The sequence below is a fragment of the Clytia hemisphaerica genome, unplaced genomic scaffold (assembly GCF_902728285.1).
Source record: "Clytia hemisphaerica strain Z4C2 unplaced genomic scaffold, Clytia hemisphaerica genome assembly, whole genome shotgun sequence".
Classification (NCBI taxonomy): domain Eukaryota; kingdom Metazoa; phylum Cnidaria; class Hydrozoa; order Leptothecata; family Clytiidae; genus Clytia; species Clytia hemisphaerica.
In genome coordinates this window covers 18,974-41,219 of record NW_027103975.1, presented here as the reverse complement: position 1 = coordinate 41,219, position 22,246 = coordinate 18,974, and the positions used below count along the sequence as shown (strand labels likewise).

General features: G+C 35.2%; 4 protein-coding genes and 2 long non-coding RNA genes across 6 annotated transcripts; 2 read left to right on the top strand and 4 right to left on the bottom strand.

Annotated features, from left to right (window-relative positions):
- Positions 1-6,439: 6,439 nt before the first annotated feature.
- On the bottom strand, positions 6,440-7,060 carry LOC136810798 (uncharacterized). Its single transcript, XR_010847155.1, has 2 exons — positions 6,717-7,060; positions 6,440-6,525 (listed from the first exon to the last, which is right to left on the bottom strand). It is a non-coding gene; the product is annotated as an uncharacterized lncRNA (long non-coding RNA).
- Positions 7,061-7,496: 436 nt separating this feature from the next.
- LOC136810803 (uncharacterized) lies at positions 7,497-8,314 on the bottom strand. The gene is made up of 2 exons (XM_067067395.1): positions 8,005-8,314; positions 7,497-7,801 (listed from the first exon to the last, which is right to left on the bottom strand). Exons 1-2 carry the CDS (start codon positions 8,312-8,314, stop codon positions 7,497-7,499), a joined length of 615 nt encoding a protein of 204 aa, XP_066923496.1.
- Positions 8,315-9,045: 731 nt separating this feature from the next.
- Positions 9,046-9,861, bottom strand: LOC136810802 (uncharacterized). Its single transcript, XM_067067394.1, has one exon. It carries the CDS (start codon positions 9,859-9,861, stop codon positions 9,046-9,048), a length of 816 nt encoding a protein of 271 aa, XP_066923495.1.
- Positions 9,862-10,492: 631 nt separating this feature from the next.
- Positions 10,493-11,740, bottom strand: LOC136810801 (uncharacterized). Its single transcript, XM_067067393.1, has one exon. It carries the CDS (start codon positions 11,738-11,740, stop codon positions 10,493-10,495), a length of 1,248 nt encoding a protein of 415 aa, XP_066923494.1.
- A 4,962-nt stretch (positions 11,741-16,702) lies between these two features.
- On the top strand, positions 16,703-17,836 carry LOC136810809 (uncharacterized). The gene is made up of 4 exons (XM_067067399.1): positions 16,703-17,249; positions 17,373-17,438; positions 17,569-17,760; positions 17,826-17,836. Exons 1-4 carry the CDS (start codon positions 16,703-16,705, stop codon positions 17,834-17,836), a joined length of 816 nt encoding a protein of 271 aa, XP_066923500.1.
- Positions 17,837-17,924: 88 nt separating this feature from the next.
- On the top strand, positions 17,925-18,541 carry LOC136810807 (uncharacterized). The gene is made up of 2 exons (XR_010847156.1): positions 17,925-17,993; positions 18,110-18,541. It is a non-coding gene; the product is annotated as an uncharacterized lncRNA (long non-coding RNA).
- The last annotated feature ends 3,705 nt before the right edge of the window (positions 18,542-22,246 follow it).

Below are 22,246 nucleotides of genomic sequence, written 5' to 3'. Positions count from 1 at the left end.
ATTTGAAGAAAGAATTTTTTTTAACTGATATCAATTTCAACAACAAAAAAGAAACTTTCACAAATGAACACGTAAAATAAGAACCTATACTAGAAAAAGAAAATTTTTAACAAGTTTAAGGTCTATCTACACTGTAATAAAATATTGAAGTATTCGAATTTAATCAGCGGGGGGAGGGGGCTCGGGTAAATTAATGCGTGTCCAAATTTTCGTTAATTCTTCGGACCCATCGTCACCCCTCCTAGCATAATAAATTATACCTTTAAAGAAGCGCATTACGATGTGAAAATCGGTGTTACTTAAATTTAGGTTTTGCCAATTTTGCGAAAAACCGCTATAAACATGAAATTTGGAAAAAAGCTGCACATTATTAAAAAGATCATTTTGAAAAAAAATATTTTTGAAATTTTTCTGATGTCTGCACTTTATTGCAAATTTTCGTATTTTGCTGATTTCTGCTGATGTCAGCAAAATTTGAAAAAAATGATTATGTAAAAATGTTCTTATTACTGATATGCAACTTTGGTCCAAATTTCATGTTTATACCATTAGCCAAACTGGAGTTATTTAAAAAACAAGTTTTGCTGACGTCAGCATTTTTTGGTTTTTGCGGTTTTTCGCAAAATTGGCAAAACCTAAATTTAAGTAACACCGATTTTCATGTTCTACATCGTAATGTATGGCGCGCCAAAAGGCTTTTTAATAGTAACTTTTTTTTATAATATCAACTTTCTTTTATAATACTAAATTTTTTTTATAATACCAACTTTCACTTTTATAATACCAACTTTCATTTTTATAGTATCAACTTTTTTTTATAATACCAACTTTTTATTATAATACAAACTTTCATTTTTATAATATCAGATTTTTTTTTTAAATAGCAACTTTTTTTTATAATACCAACTTTTTTTATAATATCAACTTTTTTTTATAACACTAACTTTCATTTTTATAATATCAAATTTTTTTTGTCTCGCTTAGTCAATTTTCTTTTTTCACCATGTAGACGGGCCTTTACAGTTCTTCACTGGAAAATCTACATGAGGCACATGGTCATGGACTGATGGATGTCCTGTCCTTGACTTGGCTTCTATTTCTTGGCTTCATCCAGTCTATCAAAAAACCTTAAGTGGTCTCCAGGCTAGGTGTAATCGCGCTAAGACTCTTTCTACACTTGATCGATTAGTAAGCGAGACAAAAATTGGTGTTATGAAAACTAAAAAAAAAGTTGGTACTATAAAAAAAAAGTTGGTATTATAATAAAAAAAGTTGGTATTATAAAAAAAAGTTGGTATTATAAAAAAGAAGTTGGTATTATAAAAAAAAAGTTGATATTATAAAAAAAAGTTGATATTATGTTACTCTGAACAGCGAGGAAGAGAAAATGAATGTTTTTGGAAATCTCCCAGCGCTAAAAGGAATTGATGCCTATAAGGGGATGAGCATTTGCGAAGATCTAACTCCAGCTCAAAGAAAAAAGTACAAAGAGGCGGCAGAAGATGCTAAGGCACGAAATCAAACCGAAAAAGATGGAGTCTGGAGGGTGCGGAGTTTTGCAAAAAACGGATTCGGTGTAAAGAAGATAAACGCCAAAGATCGGCAATAAACCAAACACAAAAAAAAGACGCAATAAAGAAGAAAGACGAACAAACTAACAAACGAAAAAACCTTAACATACTATATACTAATGCAGACCAACTAACTAAAATAAAGAGAAAAGAACTAAATGAAGTGATTTCAAAAGAACAACCCGATATCATCGCAATTTGTGAAGTAAAACCGAAACATTCGAAAAAAGAACGTCTCATACAAGACTACCACATTGAAGGCTACTCCGAACCCTACGAAACAAATGCCTTAAATAATGTTGGACGTGGAATCATCGTTTTGACACATAAATCGATCAAAAATGTAGTCGAAGTGACACCCAATAGTGAATTTCAGGAGGTATGCTTGCTGGAAATCAAACTCAAAGGAGCGGATTCTTTGCTTTTTGGATGTATGTATCGAAGTCCAACCAACACGCCAACATCAGCAAAAAACAATACAGCGCTTAACCTTCTTCTGAAGGAAATAGCAATGAATAAGAAATACAGTCATAAGTGTATCGTCGGAGACTTCAACTATAAAGATATCAATTGGGAAAACTGGTCAACTCCTCACGATGACACGAAGGAAGACGAACAATTTCTCGAAGCTTTAAGAGACTCCTTCTTTTACCAACACGTCGATGAACCAACAAGAGCTAGAGGTACCGATACGCCATCACTTATTGACCTGATTCTGACAAATGAAGAAAGCCAGGTTAGCAACATAACCTATCTTTCACCACTTCATAAAAGTGATCACAGTGTTCTATCATTTACGTTCGAATGTTATCTTGAAACAGAATGCATTATTGAAAACTATAACTACAATAAGGCAGATTTTGAAGCAATGAAAGGACATCTTGAGAACTCTGACTGGGTTACAGGTTTCCATCAAAAAGCAGGAAATGCAAACGTAAATGATTGCTGGAAGATGTTGCGAGATAAATTATTCGAGCTTAGGAATCGGTACGTTCCTCGTACGAAGGGGAAACATGCCTACGGAAAAAAGGGAAGTTTTGCAATCGATCAAGATATTCAACAAAGCTTAAAAGAAAAACGTCGCCTTCATCGCAAATGGATAAGATCAATAGGTACAACTTCGGAACAGAGAAATAGAGCTATTTACGCTACTGCGAGAAACAAGGTTACAGGAAAGATCAGACGAGAAAGAAGAAGACTAGAAGAACGAATTTGTGGTCAAGCAAAAAGAAGCCCTAAGAAGTTTTGGAAGCATATCCGGAACTCAATGAAGACCAAAACGGGAATTTCCCCTCTTCTCCTTGATCCAAATGATAAATCATCACTTCGTTTTACTGATGAGGATAAAGCTGACATCCTACAGGATCAGTTTTGCAGTGTTTTTTACGAATGAACCTGCTGGATCACTACCTGAGTTTCCATCACGAACAGACACAGATGTAGCATTCGAACTAACAATCGACATGATCAAAAAGGAACTGAAAGATTTGAATCCTAATAAATCGCTAGGACCTGATGAGATTCACCCAGTCATGCTGAAAAAGCTGGCCTTTTACATAGCCGGTCCTTTACATACTATCATGGCCAAGTCCTTCGTAGAAAGTAAACTACCTGATGATTGGAAGACTGCACATGTGTCCCCGATCTACAAGAAAGGAAAAAAGAACCTTGCAGGAAATTACAGGCCCGTTAGTTTAACATCAGTTGCGTGTAGAGTAATGGAAAGAATCCTAAAAAACAAAATAATGGAACACCTCACGAATGAGAAATTGCTATCAACCAAACAACATGGGTTCATGGGTAAGCGATCGACAGTGACACAACTACTTCACTACTTTAGACAAATGTGCAGACTCCATATCCAATGATAAGGTTGTTGACGTAATCTATTTCGACTTCGCAAAGGCATTTGACACCGTTCCACATCGCAGATTACTAAAAAACTCGAAGCGTATGGTATCAGAGGAAGGGTACTTGGTTGGATGAAAGCATTTTTGTCCGATCGTTACCCAATATGTGAAGGTCAATGGAAAGTTATCTAAGAAATGCCAGGTGCAAAGTGGTTGTACCACAAGGAAGTGTCTTAGGTCCACTCCTTTTCGTTATTTACATCAATGATCTAGCTGAAGTTACCAACTCAGAAATGTTTCTCTTTGCCGATGACACAAAGCTTGTTGAAGAAATAAATAACGCTGAAGATGCAATTAGACTTCAGCAGCACGATATCGAGGCAATGGAAAAGTGGTCTGGTGACTGGTTGTTGAAATTCCATCCTGACAAGTGCCACGTGTTGACACTAGGGAAATTCTGGAACATTCAACATGCACATCCTTATGAGATCGCTGGCTCTGTCCTAGAACATGTTGATCAAGAGAAGGATCTTGGAGTGATTATTGATAGTGAAATGAATTTCGAAGAACACATCTACACCAAGATCAAGAAGGCTAACTCGATCGTTGGATTGATTAACAGAAGCTTCGACTTCCTTTCTCCCGAGATGCTCCGCACACTTTTCATTGCATTTGTGAGACCTCATCTTGAATATGCGCAAGCTGTTTGGTCTCCACGACTGATCAAACACTCTGATGCAATTGAAAGTGTCCAACGTAGGGCCACAAGACTTGTCGGTGGTTATAGAAACCATTCATATGAAGAACGTTTACAAGTCATGAACCTACCCAGCCTCAAGATCCGGCGTAAAATCGGGGACATGGTGGTGGAAGTATATAAACATTTTAATGTCTATGATAAATCTTCCCTATGTCAGAAAACTCGTTCTTCGAAATCGACCTCAACGTAAGCACAATCTCGAATTAAAGAGGAATTTCGCTGAAGACGGCATTAGAGGATACCAAACGAATTCACTTTACTATAGGAGCATTGATACTTGGAACAGTTTGGCAACCAATGTTGTAAATGCACCGTCCGTAGGGAAATTCAAACTAGAATTGACAAACGAATGGAAAGATAAGATCTATAAATTGTAAAGATGTAAGATTGTTTCATAGAGGTCAATAGACCTGAGAAATACACTTCTATAAATTAATTAAATTATTATAAAAAAAAGTTGGTATTATAAAAAAAGTTGGTATTATAAAAAAAAGTTAGTATTAAAAAGCCTTTTGGCGCGCCATAGTAATGTGCTTCTTTAAAGGTATAATTTATTATGCTAGGAGGGGTGATGAGGGGTCCGAAAAATTAACGAAAATTTGGACACGCATTGATTTAAGCGCATAATTATGCAAAATTATCTCATTGTTCGAACAATAAAAATAAATTTCCTTTGATCCGCACGTTAGTTGCCGACAAGATTTTAAAAAATGGCCGCCAAAACTCGAAGGCCACCAAATTTGGAGCTACTTGTCCATGTAATTTTGCTAATTATGGTCTAATTATCATGAAATATGTCAACAAATTGGATTGGTTTGATTTTAGAATAATTATTCTTTGCATTTCTGCTCTTTGAACCTTGAACTTTGGCCAGAAGGAAGGAATTTCGCAAAAACAAGATGGCTGCCTGGTTTCTGTGTATTTGCTATAATGACCCAAAGAATGACTTTGAAATACTATGTTAGAGAATTTTTTGATGATTAAAAATAATTTTCTAGCATTGTAATATGACCAAACTTTAAGACCATACCATTCTTTTTTGTGGCCTGGCTCTTTTCAGACTGGCCTGGCTCAATGTTTTTGTGCTATTTTTTGTGAACTGTCAGACTGTCTTTTGTTGGAAATCAAGGTTTTCAGTTAGTTTACCTGGCTTTATGTTTGTTCAGATGAAAAGTATTCGGTTTAATATCACTCATTTGATTTCGACATAACTTTTTTCAATTCATTTAGATGTAAAATATATATATAATATAAAAAAACATCAAAATAATCAACCATAAATTCTGTATATATCCTGCTCCTTGAAAAGGCATTTCAAAAACAGATGGGCGACCTCAAATCAAGGATATCTTCAACANGACAAATTATACTAATTGTATGTTATCAACCCTTCAACCTCGTCAGCAGGCCCAACTTCCTTTTGATATTTATTCGTTGATTAACCCATTGACTTCAAAGCCCGAAGGGCTAGACTCGAGACTTGAAGGAACTGAAAAACGTGTTCCACGTGGTTTTCACACAAANCTTTATTTACTAGCCATAGCTTTCACTAACTGCCACCCGCTACAGATGCCTATTTATAAGCATTTATAAAGACTAATAATGCTTATTAAAGACTAATTAATGCTTATTAATGCTTTATAGCGAAAGTTTGGAAGATTATAGGAATAATTCGAATGATTCTTCTCAAAAGCATTTTCTTTGAGATATCAACGATAAAGCTAACATAAATGAAATATATTTTTTTCTAAAAACGTGAAATTTTTACAAATAATAAAATACGAATCTTAAAATATTCATTAGCAGAAGTGTCCAGGTAGAGTCAATTACAGATACTAAAACACTCAAAAGTGTTAGTATATTCCAACCAATTTGTAATATAAATGACCCTTAGTAGAACCAAACAGCATAAGTAAGAAATGCTATGAGCCAGAAACATAACGAGCAGGAACCAAAAATTGACAGATAACAACGTACTTAGGAATTTTCCCAACAGTTTAACAAAGGATATCGTGATCCAAATTGTTTACATAAATGGATTTACCAGTAATCTAGAAGCTGAACAGCGCCGTGTAAAGGATGGAAAATGATATGACGTAACGTGGTAATAGTAGCAGTAACGAGGCAATATTGATGAGCAGAAACCAGGAAATAGCGTATCCAGGACTTTTCCCAACGACATGACAAGGGATCTCATGGACAAAATTGATATGCCAGTTATCTTGCAGTTGTAACAGCAATATCGTGTAGAAGGATGGAAAATGATGACGTAACGTGGTAATCGTAGCAGTAACGAGGCAATATTGCGTTGTCAAAGTAAATGAATCCTCTTTCATAAGATAAGCTTAAAATGGAAAATAAGAAACATGAAATTAAATGATAATATGGTGAGTGTACTGAAATTTCCTCAAAATAGTTCACAAGTTTCTTTCAATTTTTGATATTAATTTCCCAAATAGTGACAAGGTTAAACATAAAAGATTAATAAACCTTAGTCCTATAAAAGTACACAATGAAAAGATTATTTGTACTTACTGTCAAAGTTCCATAATACAGGATTTTTAAGCATTGTCGTTGGGAGTAGAGTATGCTGAATGACGATTGTCGAATAATTTTCGTTACAGCGGAATTTCGTTGCCAATTCAATCACCAAAAATAATCACTTTTGTCCATATTCATTCATTGTTCTACTATTATCATTTTTATCATTGTTCATTATTGTTCTGTGGTAAAGATCAAACATCAATTCACATTCACATTATTGTAATCAACTTGGAACTTGGAAGTAATAAATGTAAATTCAATCAATCAAATAAAATTTGTACAAAATCATAAATAATACGTAATTTCAATAATTCTGTATAAAAATATAATATCCTTCAAATTTTTATAAAGATATAAAAAAATTCATGTATTACAAAACAATATAATATTCTATAAGTTAGGATAAAAATATAAAAAAATAATGTAAGGATTTGAAAAGTCTATGCAAGGCTTCTACTCATGATCAAGATATTTAAAGTACAGAGTATCCAATGAAAAATTCCTCTTAAAACAAAAGAATGTTTTCATCTATTGTTCTGGGGAATTTTTCATAGGACACCCTGTAGTTGGACCAGTTTTGAAATCTTTCTTATCTTAAATTCATCAATTTTTTCATGATAAAAAGTACTAAATAATTTCACTCGTTGGATAAGAATGTATTTCAAAGAAAAGAAAATATTGCTTTTTGCAAAATACCCTTCCCTGCCCTGAGCCCCCCCCCATGCAATGATTTTGACATGACATATACTAAATTATTCCATCTAATTACTTCTAAGGCTTGTTTCGTGCTGCTAATTCTTCTAGTCTGCTTTCTTCGCGTACTCTAAATTTGAATCTTTTACCGTCACTCAATTTATTGATTCTTTCGAATGGAAATGATTCAATTACCATGTCATTTAGCTTTTTCACACGTGATAATGCAACATAAGTTAAACCATCCATGCTTTCTTTCTTTCCCAAATCCACTACAACTTTATCCAATGTAAGACCTTGAGATTTATGAATAGTTATCGACCATGCAAGTTTCAAAGGTATTTGCATTCTTTCTTTCTGTACGTTATCTTCAGATGAAGTTTCTATAATAGGCACAATTGGAACACAATTATCTTCATCATCAAAAAACTTGGCCCTGTATATCTATCAAATTTTACTATAACAGCTATAGGAAGCGCAGGTGGCAAGTGGTTTCTTTGGAATATTATGTCTTTGACAATGCCTAAACTTCCGTTACAAAGTCCCACATCTGACCACAAGTTTCTTGTAAGCATTACTTTGGCACCTTTGGCAAGGAAAACTTCATTTGCTAAACCAAATTCTTCTGAGGATGATTTTGACGCACTTGGTGGAGTATTTTTTGCTTTAATGACTGCAATGGGTGATTGTAAAGAATCCAACATTTTCCCATTATGTTCTCTGACAACTTCATTTGCAAAGGATAGCCTGATGCATTTATTATAGTCAACATGGTTTTTTTCAGGTTGTCTGGTCAAGAAAAAATTCCAGTCTTCCATTGTTGATTTTCCATTTCTCAAATTTTTCAAAGCTTTTCTAAATTTCTTTTGTGACTCATCCTCACCAGCAGATCTCATATTTGCTTTAAGTTTTACGACAGTTCTGAAACAACAATAGGCCAGATAACCTGCAACTGCAATTTCATTTTTTGGAAAAGAATGGTACAATACATCATCCATGACTGGTGGTAACTGTGCAACATCTCCTACTAATATAATAGATATTCCACCAAACAAAGTTTCTAATTTTCCTGTTGCTTGACGACAGCGACTATCTATCCAGCCTAGCAATCTTTGGCCTACTACAGAGAATTCATCAATAATAATATACTCTATGTCTTTAAGGTTAGTTTGTAAATTGTCAAGTGACTTTCCTTTGAGTTCATGCTTTAACTTGCTTCGAATTGGCAATTTGAGAGTGCTGTGCAATGTTCTTCCATTAATATTAAAGGCAGCAATACCAAAATAAGATGTCAATAAACACTTTTTGCCAAGGAGTTTTTTAATGCAATTTATTAAATATGACTTTCCACTTCCTGCAATCCCAGTGATTATCATTTGTAAAGGGTCAGCATTTATATTTTGAGCATGATCATGTACAATATTGTAAGCTTGGAGCTGCTCTGCATTTAAGTTCTCAACTTGATATTGACTATAATCTGTGGGATTATCGTTTTCAAAAGTCTTTTTTTTCTCTTCAATCCAAAAGGGCATTGCATTAATTTGATCTTGAGTATAAGAATCATAAGAATCAGTCCAATATTGTTGATTTTCTGTAGAAACGTTATTGGGCATGGAATTCAGGTCTGCTATATCCATCCAATCTTCACGTAAAAAATATTTTCACTTTCTTCCTCTTCATTTTCTTCATCTTCAACCTGATATTCAAAATTGTTTGCATTGATGTAATGCCTTTTCCAATTCGGAACTAATTCTCTTCCTAAAGAGCTGTTAATGAATTCTTTCCATTTCTGGCAATATGTCTCATTTGTTGCTTGTAAACCTTCCCAGAGACTGTCTACAGAATCATTCCATGGTTTGTACTTGATCAATTGGAATTTACAAAATAAAGGATAACTGTCACTCTTTGGGTTTGGACTATAATTTGGAAAAGTACGAACAACAACTGCCTTTTTCCTCTTTTGAATCTTTTTGTCTTTAGCACTTATTTTCCAGTTCGAAACAAAATCTATGAGGTTACTTTGCCTAATCTCATTGTCTTCATAAACATATCTGGAAGCATAATCATCTAAGAAAGAGGTTTTGGTTTCAACGCCATCATTGTCAATTTTCATTTGTCTTGATCCCTCAAGAGAGCAACTTACAACATCAAATGAAGAGCAATGTAGTTTCAAAGACATAATTTGATGCATTACTTCTTGAGCACTAAAGTCTCTTTCACCGACAGATTTGATAATCAGTTTTCGAAAAATATTACCAGAAGTTTCCTTTCCTGAAAGATTACCAATGACAGATGTAAACGCTTCTTTTGCAACGTCAGATATCTTTTCTGCTTTTGATGCATACTTGGCAATATAATTCAAGCAAGCATTGTGGTCAAGGATAATTTGTATATCGCAATTAGCCCTCCATGATTGTAATTGAAGCTGTTGATGCCTATTCATTCTAGGATCATTTCTTTTCAGAACAATGTTTGGAACATACTTTTCACCGCCTCCCTTCAATTTTACTTTTTCAAAGGTTAAATGTGTTTTCTCGCAGCATTCAAAAGGAAATTTAAAACGACATTCCTGTTTGTCATTCTTAGTTCTTAGACAATAGGCTGAACTACATTTTGTATGCCGTTGCACGCTATTTGCTAGATCTATGTAATCTTGTTCTAAATCCTCTTCAGGTATATCCTCAAGTCTTTTTTGCATGGATGAACATTTGGCTTTTCCCATTCATCAACAGGTCCTTCAATTGGATTCATAGCTGTCATTAAAGAATCTACATAATCACAGATTTGCCTTTCAGCATTGTTTCCCTCGATTACAGCAAGATTTAAAAGAGTATTATTTTCAAGGTCAATCTCTGTTTGATTTGATAAAGTTTGTTGAGCCAAAAAACCTTGCAGAGCCTTCTCAGTCAACTCACATATTCCTGGATCATCTTTCAATTTTGCTAAACCGTGACAATGTATAGAACCACGCATAACTGCAAATTCAAACCTATACCAATGCCATTCTGCATTTAAAGATTCATATAACCAATGTTTTACAAAACTTTTTACTCGTTCAGTGAAAAGCCAATCTACTATATGAGGATTATCAACAATGTTTTGTCTAAATCAGCAGATTCAGATTCGTCATTTGAAGAAAATAAATCATGAATGTCTGGCCAGTGAAAATCAGCCATACTCAATGTCCAAAATATAGTTGGCGTGCCCATTTGTGTTATCGTGGCTTTTAATTTTTCCTTGACATCGCACCAATAGGCATTCGTACCTGTTACATTCTTTGAGTATCTTTGTAGTTTTTTCATTACTACGTAGTGATCATTATCCCTAACAAGATCTTGTAAATCTTCAATGCTCAAATTAGCTTCACCTGGGTTTTGCTTGATAAAAAAATTTCCTTGGCTAATCAATCTTTTTCTATACAGCATATTGAAGCCCCAAAAGGAAAATCTTGGATGAGATGCAAATCTATAAAACCATTTTCCTTTGTCATCAATTTCGGCAAATTTGATTAAATGTTTCAATTTTTCAGCAAAACTCTCTGTTTCACTTTTTGCTATTTCCCTTATGATTGCAGGATTAGTTGGGTCACCTTTTGTGTCTGGAAACAATGTCGGAAATGCAAGACTTGCTAAGTAGGGTGTATTGAATTCACTAAGTGGAGTACTTCCAATATCAACTTCAGTTTTTGTATTCAAAATTTCACTTTTTGTTAAGTCAGCTTCCTTTGCTTTCTCTAGTTTAGATGGTAAGAAACTTTTCATTTCAGTGTTTTCATCAAAAACACGTTCATCGTTATCATCATTAACTGGACCTAAATCTGGCAATTCTTCATAATTTTCACTGACATCTTCATTTTCGTTGTCACTTTCATTTTCTTCACCGCTCTCAATATCATTTTTCTCATTCATTTGTACGTGCAAGTCTGGTAAGTCAATGAATCCATTTTCAGGCAGCTTTTGTAGCCTTTCCATATCTATATTGATTTCACTATATAGAAAATTATTAGGTTCACCTTGTTCATTTTTTCCTGTCAGCCATAATAATGCCTGTAAAATCTTTTCACGTCTAACGACAAGTTCTTTTGAAGTATTATTTTTCCCATTTATTTTAAAAATCATTATAGGAATGTCGCTGGGCTCTCGTGGTAGGACATCTGCAATTTTTTGAACATTATGAGGCAAATTTAAAACGTGACCTTTATAAGCTCTCTGACCTCCTCTTGGTCGGGTATACACTTGCATTACAGGAAAAGCTCTAGCAATAAGCATTTCTTCGATTTGATTGAGACCTTTCAGTGCTTCTGGTACTGGACTTGGTTTCATATTATTCTCAGAACTGAATTTTTTGGGAGTACCTTTGTCTCTTTTGCAACGCGTACAAATGTAATCATTGACTGAGTTTACTTTTGATGTAATTTTTATTGGCCAGGATTCAAAACATGTTTGACATTGAACAATTGAAAAATTCATCATAGATTTCTGAAAATCTTTCATGTTTTTATTAATGTTGTGATCAATTTCGGTTTCCTGGGAATTTAATCTTTTATCTTGTTTTTTAGAACAATGTTTTTCTTTCAGCTTCTGAGAGTCATATTTGCCTTTCGTTTTTCAGGGTTGTATGATTTTTGATGCTGTTCTTTACGTTTTGTGGGGTCGTATTCTGCTTTATATTTTGCGGGGTCGTATTCTGCTTTATATTTTGCGGGGTCGTATTCTGCTTTACGTTTTATGGGATCGTATTTTGCTTTACGTTTTATGGGATTGTATTCTGCTTTTTGTTTGTCAGGGTCATAAGAATTTTGATGTCGCTCTTTACGTTTCAAAGGGTCATACTTTGTCTTTCTATTTTCATATCCAATTTTTGGCTTCTGTTTTGAAGGGTCAATGTGTATCCTTTTGTCAATTTTTTGAATAAATCATCAAGCTTTACTTTTTATTATTACTATTACTATTACAAAGTCCTTCATAGTTGACAAATTTTCTCTTTCGATTTGGATATTCTTTCTTGATTTCATCAGTCTGAATATTTTTCTTAAAGATGATTTCTTCTGGATTAGAATTTGCTGCGACATTAGCAGTTGCATCATGCACCACAAAGTCTATTTCTTCATCAGTTTTTTTATAAAAAGCAAAAAACCATCCTTTATCATTTTCTGAAAACATTGCATTAACATTTTCAAAAATTTTTTTCAGGATTTAAATCATCAATGTAAACCCATTTGTTCTCGACAAATACACCGCATGCAAAGTGAAAACCTAGATTTCTAACAACGGCTTGTAATCTATAAGTATCTCCCTTCACGGTAATTTGATCAAAAATGTACAACTGTTGTGAATTGTAGAACTAAATTCTATCAACAAATAACATGGAAGGTCAACAAATTGATACCGGGCAGGAATATTGACAGAACAAATATTACAATAAACTTCTGTACTTGGCTCAAGAGCTCTATTCACACAATCTGGCCAGTTGTTTGGGTCAATCGTTATCTCTGGATATAAAAAGTCTGTAAGAAGAGCAACAATGATACCTGTCTTACTTTGTCTCTCGTTATTACAAACAGGGCAAGTTCCTCGAACATCGAATCTTGTTTCAAACAATCTTTTCTCTCCTTCTGATAATGTCTTGAAAAGGTTATCTGAAAAAAGCTCTGTAAACTGTGCATCACTATTTCTGCTAGCATACGTACCACAATTTTCAATAATTTTTGACCATATTGGTTCACGAATTTCATCAAGCAGTCTAAACGCATTACTTTTGACGTCAGTGATATCATTTTCAATTGGAATTTCCATCGAACCACTTATATAAAGCAAATAAAAGAATTCACTTAATTCTTCAAATGAGAGTTTCGCTTTAATTTCAGGAAGAAGCAGGCGATAACTTATTTCGAGAAAACAATCAACAGCGCAAGAATATGTACGACCGCGAGTTGTTCTACATGAATTTTGGAAATGCGCAACACTCAATGCTGTATCTAAGTCAATTAATAAATCCTCCTGTTCCATGATCGTAAAAAGTTTTCAATTCAAATAGATTTTCAAGTGTTACTTCAAATTTTCACGGAACGGCCTTTATCAAGCCTTTTTTTCCCTTTTTTATTGCAATCTCAGTGTGATATCAGACAGGCCTTTGTTTCAAACAAATTATATATGATATAAGTTATTGTAATTCCTTTACTTTGATTTTACTTTGATTTACTTTCAATCAGCTTGAGGGTGCTACTCAAACTGGGTTTGACAGTGTTTATCCCAGTCCTGAGTTTCCTCTCAGAACTGTGGCAGTTTGAACGTCCGGGACAAACTGTTTGGGTCGAAAAATGAATCAATCTGAATGTCTAAGACAGTAGACAGATGGTAATTTGACTGTCAGCAAATTCACTGATTGGTATATGTATATATCTTGTTTAATCCCAAAGTCAAAAGTAAATGCGTTTTGACTGCAGGAGAAGAGAGCTTGAATTGAATTTAAGAAAACTTCCAGAAACTTCTCCATTCCATTTCCTGCATATTGACCAATCTGGCAAAATTCTACAAGCGGAATAGAATCTACTGTCGAAAGCTGAGTAAAATGCCCGCGGCGCCTGCTATAAAAAAGAAAAAGTTTTTAGGCTAGCAACTACCGTCCTGAAAAAAAAACCGAACATTTACGGAAGAGACTAACTACGGGGATGCTTGCGCGACAAAACACAAAAACAACAAAATTTCGAGATTCCAGTCCAATATCTATGCGTGAAACTATGAGTGCCTCCTCGTCGCTTCGCTCCTGCGGGGGCAATTAAAGAATCTTTTCTTTTTGAGATTTAAATTAAAAATTTGATATTTTTCAATCAAATTTATGCAACTCAAAATTTGGGTTTGATTTTCTTTCAGCTCGATTCACCTTTACGCTGTTCCTTGATGTCAATGCTTATCTTTCGAAACTACAACTAAACCCTGCTTTGCGAGAATCTATCATGATCCATGAAACTAAACTTAAACAAACAATGTCCAACGAACATACAGTGGTATGTATTTTGACTTACTTACTTTTAAGAAAATTTTATTTTTTTTCCTTTTCAAAGAAGACCATTTGAAGACCAGTAGCCCAAGACGTAGACCGTCGTTTTTATGAGACTTTTGTACTGAAAAGACCGTTGGCCCGTCGATACTAGGGGAAGTCGCTTGAATTTTATATTGATACTTTGAGACTTTAAAGAAAAATTTCTATCATTTTGAAAGAAGACCATTTGAAGACCAGTAGCCCAAGACGTAGACCGTCGTTTTTATGAGACTTTTGTACTGAAAAGACCTTTGGCCCGTCGATACTAGGGGAAGTTGCTTTAATTTTATTGAGACTTTGAGACTTTAAAGAGAAATTTCTATCATTTTGAAAGAAGACCATTTGAAGACCAGTAGCCCAAGACGAAGACCGTCGTTTTTATGAGACTTTTGTACTGAAAAGACCGTTGGCCCGTCAATACTAGGGGAAGTCACTTTAATTTTATTGACACTTTGAGACTTTAAAGAGAAATTTCTATCATTTTGAAAGAAGACCATTTGAAGACCATTAGCCCAAGACGTAGACCGTCGTTTTTATGAGACTTTTGTACTGAAAAGACCGTTGGCCCGTCGATACTAGGGGAAGTCGCTTGAATTTTATATTGACACTTTGAGACTTTAAAGAGAAATTTCTATCATTTTGAAAGAAGACCATTTGAAGACCATTAGCCCAAGACGTAGACCGTCGTTTTTATGAGACTTTTGTACTGAAAAGACCGTTGGCCCGTCGATACTAGGGGAAGTCGCTTTGACTTGTTGAACTTTTGAGACTTTAAATAAATTTCTATCATTTTGAAAGAAGACCATTTGAAGACCAGTAGCCCAAGACGTAGACCGTCGTTTTTATGAGACTTTTGTACTGAAAAGACCGTTGGCCCGTCGATACTAGGGGAAGTTGCTTTAATTTTATTGAGACTTTGAGACTTTAAAGAGAAATTTCTATCATTTTGAAAGAAGACCATTTGAAGACCAGTAGCCCAAGACGTAGACCGTCGTTTTTATGAGACTTTTGTACTGAAAAGACCGTTGGCCCGTCGATACTAGGGGAAGTCGCTTGAATTTTATATTGACACTTTGAGACTTTAAAGAGAAATTTCTATCATTTTGAAAGAAGACCATTTGAAGACCAGTAGCCCAAGACGTAGACCGTCGTTTTTATGAGACTTTTGTACTGAAAAGACCGTTGGCCCGTCGATACTAGGGGAAGTCGCTTTGACTTGTTGAACTTTTGAGACTTTAAATAAATTTCTATCATTTTGAAAGAAGACCATTTGAAGACCAGTAGCCCAAGACGTAGACCGTCGTTTTTATGAGACTTTTGTACTGAAAAGACCGTTGGCCCGTCGATACTAGGGGAAGTCGCTTTGACTTGTTGAACTTTTGAGACTTTAAAGAGAAATTTCTATCATTTTGAAAGAAGACCATTTGAAGACCAGTAGCCCAAGACGTAGACCGTCGTTTTTATGAGACTTTTGTACTGAAAAGACCGCTGGCCCGTCAATACTAGGGGAAGTTGCTTGAATTTTAAATTGAGACTTTGAGACTTTAAAGAGAAATTTCTATCATTTTGAAAGAAGACCATTTGAAGACCAGTAGCCCAAGACGTAGACCGTCGTTTTTATGAGACTTTTGTACTGAGAAGACCGTTGGCCCGTCGATTCTATGAAAAATTGCTTTTACTCATTAAACTTTTGAGATTTTTAGGTTTTAGACTGACACTTTATTCACTTTTGTAAAGCTTTACGTCCCTTTCTTTAAGCAATTGTACTGTGTGAATCGTTAGACTGTTGATTTTTTAAATTTTATATAAGTTTTTGAATGTTTATTTCTTTTTCTTTAGCATTTTCCGAACATCAAAATTGACTACGACTACATCGAGGTTCGAAACAACGTTTATCTTAAGCTGTCAAGTCGAGCGTATGTGGAATGTCCCTTTACAGGAGAAGATTTCGGAAAAATAACTCCGAGAAGTTTCCAAGATTTCGACGCACATCGAACAAATTGTCATGGTGGGTATCTGGCGTCTGCAATGGAACGATGGTGCCCTACACTTGAATCACAGGCGAAGCTTGCCCATAAGATCTACCTTTGTTTATTAACCTATCAGGTGCCTTACAAAACCAAAAGGCTTGTTTTAACAGGTGACATTGATTGTGGTAAAACCTCGGTGGTCAATTTGTTCTTTGGGTTGATTCCAAGATCCAAAATTGCCATTATCACCAAGAGGGTGTCTTTGGTTTGCAGATGGTCCGCCCAGACACAGAGCTGCTATTCATTGACGAATGGAGCAAAGAGATGGCATCAGCAGACATGGTGAAGATGTTGTTTCAAGGTGGTTCATTTCCTCAATCCATAAAATATGGCAGCCCTCTTATGCAAGAAATGAACGCAGGAGTGTTTGTGACCTGCAATCACATCCCTAAATTCCCTCGAAAACAACGAAAATCTGTCAAACGGCGAATCTCTAAAGTGAAATGTCGCAAACTTGAAGAAGAAATCCCTGAGGCTCCATCCTGGATAATGGAGAACGCGATGCATTGTTTGACCTACTTGATCAATCTGATCAACAACAACTTGAATGTGATTGAGCCCGCTGAGTTGACCTACACGCTTCCAACGGACGTCAAATGTGAGAAAACCGTCCCAAAGGATGACGTCGACGAAGAATCTCTTGAGCGAATTAAGAACTGTGTCGTTGATCCAGATGAGTCCGTCCCTTTGGCCGATCAAACGAATGACGAGTTGGAAGTGTTTCGTGTGGTTGGAGAAGAAGACATGGTATTGGAAGATGGTAAGCATAGATTTCATTCATTTTTCGTCGGAAAAATAACCAGTAGAGTTGCAGTATCTATGCAATGACATGTGATACGTAGATTGCAAGAAATGATCCTATAAAATATTCTTTTAACTCTAGAACCGAGCGAAACTCACGACGAAGGAATTTCTATTTTAACATCTCCTGATCATTCAGTGTCTAAAGGTATGCCTTCTTTTAAAATTTGTTTTGGAATTATGTCAAGTTTTCAAATATAGTTTGGACCAAAATCTTCGAAGATACTTCAAATGTAATTGGTTATGTATGTCTCAGAAATACTTCTTTTTTCATTTAGACGAGCTTGATGTCGAGAAACTTATTGGTTATGTATCATCAACAACAGACTTTGAATCAGATATTGAGCCCCCACGAAAACGGGCACGTGGAAACACAATCAGAAGCCCTGTACAAATGCCAAGTACATACACAGTCGCGAAGACTGTGTTGTATTCAATCGTTGAGAGAGTTGTCGAAATTGAAAAAAATGGTGAGAGTTTTCTCTATTTATGTTCCATTTTCTCAGCAATCTTAATTCTTTATTGTGCCTTGAAGACACAGATTAGACTTTGCAATAAGGAAATTCAGCTTGCTTTTAGCTTATTCTACTTGTTTATTTCAAAATAAAACGAAAACTTATCAATTTCTTTTTTAGAGACGTCCAGCCATCAGAAATGATGTCGACGTCAAAGTCAATGGATAGTCAATGCTCTAAGCTACACGGTAAGTTCATGTCATTTTTCTATTCTGAATATAGTGAGCGTCATATAAACGAGTTAAAGCAAAGCATAAGCACTTGTGGTATGGAAAATTGACATAAGGTATTTTCCCTATTTCAGCCAGCGAGAGTCCAGTCAAGGAGAAGACTTCAATTAAATATCCACAGCGTTTCCAGCTTGATCTCGTCAATGGAGCCCAGTATTGGCAACTGGTACGTGCCTATCTTGAATACAACCTTGGGTTTAGAACGTTGAACGACGCCGTGGCTTTCTCGTTGTTTCAAACCTATGACAAATTTCAAGCCTCGATGAACAGCCCGAGACCACCAACGACGGCTGATCCAAAGATCGACGCCTCTTTGATTGTAGTTAACAAACTACGTCCAAATTTTGATCTACCTGGATTCTTGAAAAAGTATCCGTCATGCGTCGAAACCATCAAACAAATACGCAAGAAAATTGGCGTGAAATTCAATGCTTCTATTTTGTAAATTTTTTCATATATATTTTTCACTAACTGTCTTCACTGGAGTAGCTCTTACAAGAATCAAATCTGTGCCTTTTTTACTGATGATTTTTTTATGAAATTTGGATAAGTATTGGTGATTTCAACGGTCTAATGGTCCTTAGGGTGGCCTTCATTTGAGTTCTTTTTATCTTTAAAATTTTGATATACAAATTTTATCACATATTTTTCTTCTTGACAATTTCAAACATATCTCAAGAATATCAGACTTTGAAAATTCATCATATCCTTTTCAACTCTAAAATCTGACGGTCTGACGGTCTACTCTATAGAAACTCTCATAAAATCAACGGTCTTCTATATGGTCTAACGGTCTAGAGTATGGTCTTCACTTTCGAATGAAATGATTTAAAGATTCTGAGCAGAGACTTTGGATGTTTCGAAAAGTTTTTCATTTTCTCTTAGCCCTATGATCTCAAATCGGACGGTCTGACGGTCTACTCTATAGAAACTCTCATAAAATCAACGGTCTTCTATATGGTCTAACGGTCTAGGGTATGGTCTTCACTTTCGAATGAAAATGATTTAAAAGATTCTGAGCAGAGACTTTGGATGTTTCGGAAAGTTTTTCATTTTCTCTTAGCCCTATGATCTCAAATCGGACGGTCTGACGGTCTACTCTATAGAAACTCTCATAAATCAACGGTCTTCTATATGGTCTAACGGTCTAGAGTATGGTCTTCACTTTCGAATGAAATGATTTAAAAGATTCTAAGCAGAGACTTTGGATGTTTCGAAAAGTTTTTCATTTTCTCTTAGCCCTATGATCTCAAATCGGACGGTCTGACGGTCTACTCTATAGAAACTCTCATAAAATCAACGGTCTTCTATATGGTCTAACGGTCTAGAGTATGGTCTTCACTTTCGAATGAAAATGATTTAAAAGATTCTGAGCAGAGACTTTGGATGTTTCGAAAAGTTTTTCATTTTCTCTTAGCTCTATGATCTCAAATCGGACGGTCTGACGGTCTACTCTATAGAAACTCTCATAAAATCAACGGTCTTCTATATGGTCTAGCGGTCTAGAGTATGGTCTTCACTTTTGAATGAAAATGATTTAAAAAATTCTGAGCAGAGACTTTGGATGTTTGGAAAACTTTTTCATTTTCTCTTAGCCCTATGATCTCAAATCGGACGGTCTGACGGTCTACTATATAGAAAATCTCATAAAATCAACGGTCTTCTATATGGTCTAACGGTCTAGAGTATGGTCTTCACTTTCGAATGAAAATGATTTAAAAGATTCTGAGCAGAGACTTTGGATGTTTGGAAAAGTTTTTCATTTTCTCTTAGCCCTATGATCTCAAATCGGACGGTCGGACGGTCTACTCTATAGAAACTCTCATAAAATCAACGGTCTTCTATATGGTCTAACGGTCTACAGTATGGTCTTCACTTTCGAATGAAAATGATTTAAAAGATTCTGAGCAGAGACTTTGGATGTTTCGAAAAGTTTTTCATTTTCTCTTAGCCCTATGATCTCAAATCGGACGGTCTGACGGTCTACTCTATAGAAACTCTCATAAAATCAACGGTCTTCTATATGGTCTAACGGTCTAGAGTATGGCCTTCACTTTCGAACAAAATTAATTTAAAAATTCTTAGCAGAGACTTTGGATGTTTCGAAAAGTTTTTCATTTTCTCTTAGCCCTATGATCTCAAATCGGACGGTCTGACGGTCTACTCTATAGAAACTCTCATAAAATCAACGGTCTTCTATATGGTCCAACGGTCTACAGTATGGTCTTCACTTTCGAATGAAAATGATTTAAAAAATTCTGAGCAGAGACTTTGGATGTTTCGAAAAGTTTTTCATTTTCTCTTAGCCCTATGATCTCAAATCGGACGGTCTGACGGTCTACTCTATAGAAACTCTCATAAAATCAACGGTCTTCTATATGGTCTAACGGTCTAGAGTATGGTCTTCACCTTCGAACAAAATTAATTTAAAAAATTCTGAGCAGAGACTTTGGATGTTTCGAAAAGTTTTTCATTTTCTCTTAGCCCTATGATCTCAAATCGGACGGTCTGACGGTCTACTCTATAGAAACTCTCATAAAATCAACGGTCTTCTATATGGTCCAACGGTCTACAGTATGGTCTTCACTTTCGAATGAAAATGATTTAAAAATTCTGAGCAGAGACTTTGGATGTTTCGAAAAGTTTTTCATTTTCTCTTAGCCCTATGATCTCAAATCGGACGGTCTGACGGTCTACTCTATAGAAACTCTCATAAAATCAACGGTCTTCTATATGGTCCAACGGTCTACAGTATGGTCTTCACTTTCGAATGAAATGATTTAAAAATTCTGAGCAGAGACTTTGGATGTTTCGAAAAGTTTTCATTTTCTCTTAGCCCTATGATCTCAAATCGGACGGTCTGACGGTCTACTCTATAGAAACTCTCATAAAATCAACGGTCTTCTATATGGTCTAACGGTCTACAGTATGGTCTTCACTTTCGAATGAAAATGATTGAAAAAATTCTGAGCAGAGACTTTGGATGTTTCGAAAAGTTTTTCATTTTCTCTTAGCCCTATGATCTCAAATCGGACGGTCTGACGGTCTACTCTATAGAAACTCTCATAAAATCAACGGTCTTCTATATGGTCTAACGGTCTAGAGTATGGCCTTCACTTTCGAACAAAATTAATTTAAAAAATTCTGAGCAGAGACTTTGGATGTTTCGAAAAGTTTTTCATTTTCTCTTAGCCCTATGATCTCAAATCGGACGGTCTGACGGTCTACTCTATAGAAACTCTCATAAAATCAACGGTCTTCTATATGGTCCAACGGTCTACAGTATGGTCTTCACTTTCGAATGAAAATGATTTAAAAAATTCTGAGCAGAGACTTTGGATGTTTCGAAAAGTTTTTCATTTTCTCTTAGCCCTATGATCTCAAATCGGACGGTCTGACGGTCTACTCTATAGAAACTCTCATAAAATCAACGGTCTTCTATATGGTCCAACGGTCTACAGTATGGTCTTCACTTTCAGGACACAATATTCTGAAATTGAGACTTGGAAGTTTTGAAAAAAATTATCCACTGCTTTGATTTTTAAGAATTTTAGCGTTTTACTTGGTATATAATGGATTTTTTGTAAATTCGGACCATAACGTTTTGTCACAGTTTAGCAGGAGGACACTCTCCAGAATTATTGAAAACTTTCCTTTTGGTAGAGATGGCAGATTTGAAACGTCAAAAAGAAGAGGAAATGTTCGACAAAAATTGCACATGTTTTAGCCAGTACACTATGGAGAAGCTATACGGAGCGAAAAAAAAAGGTAATTTTGAATATTTGACGCATTCAGGGTCTATTGATGCGATTTTGATATAGAAGTATTTCCCTATGTTTCTGTATCAAATTTCGACCAACATTTTACTAATATCTATGTTTTTTTTTAATTTTAGAACCTGAGGTGATTGTCATTTCTTCGGACGACGAAACTGAAAGATATAGCGGCAAAGAAGAAACGTTCGTTAAAAGAAAGGTTTCCAAGAGAATAATCGAAGTGAAGATAGAAATTGAAGATATTTTTTCAAAGAAAAAGAAAAAGAAAACTTTAAAATAAAACAAAAAGGATGTTTTCGTTGTCCCTGAACTCATTCTTATTCTTTAAGAAAATCCGTCTTCTTATGTCTTCTTCTCAATTTCAAAAAGATCCAAAATAAAAGTGAAAGGGCTTCAATTTTCTGTATGCTCTCATATATTTCCAATAATATATTC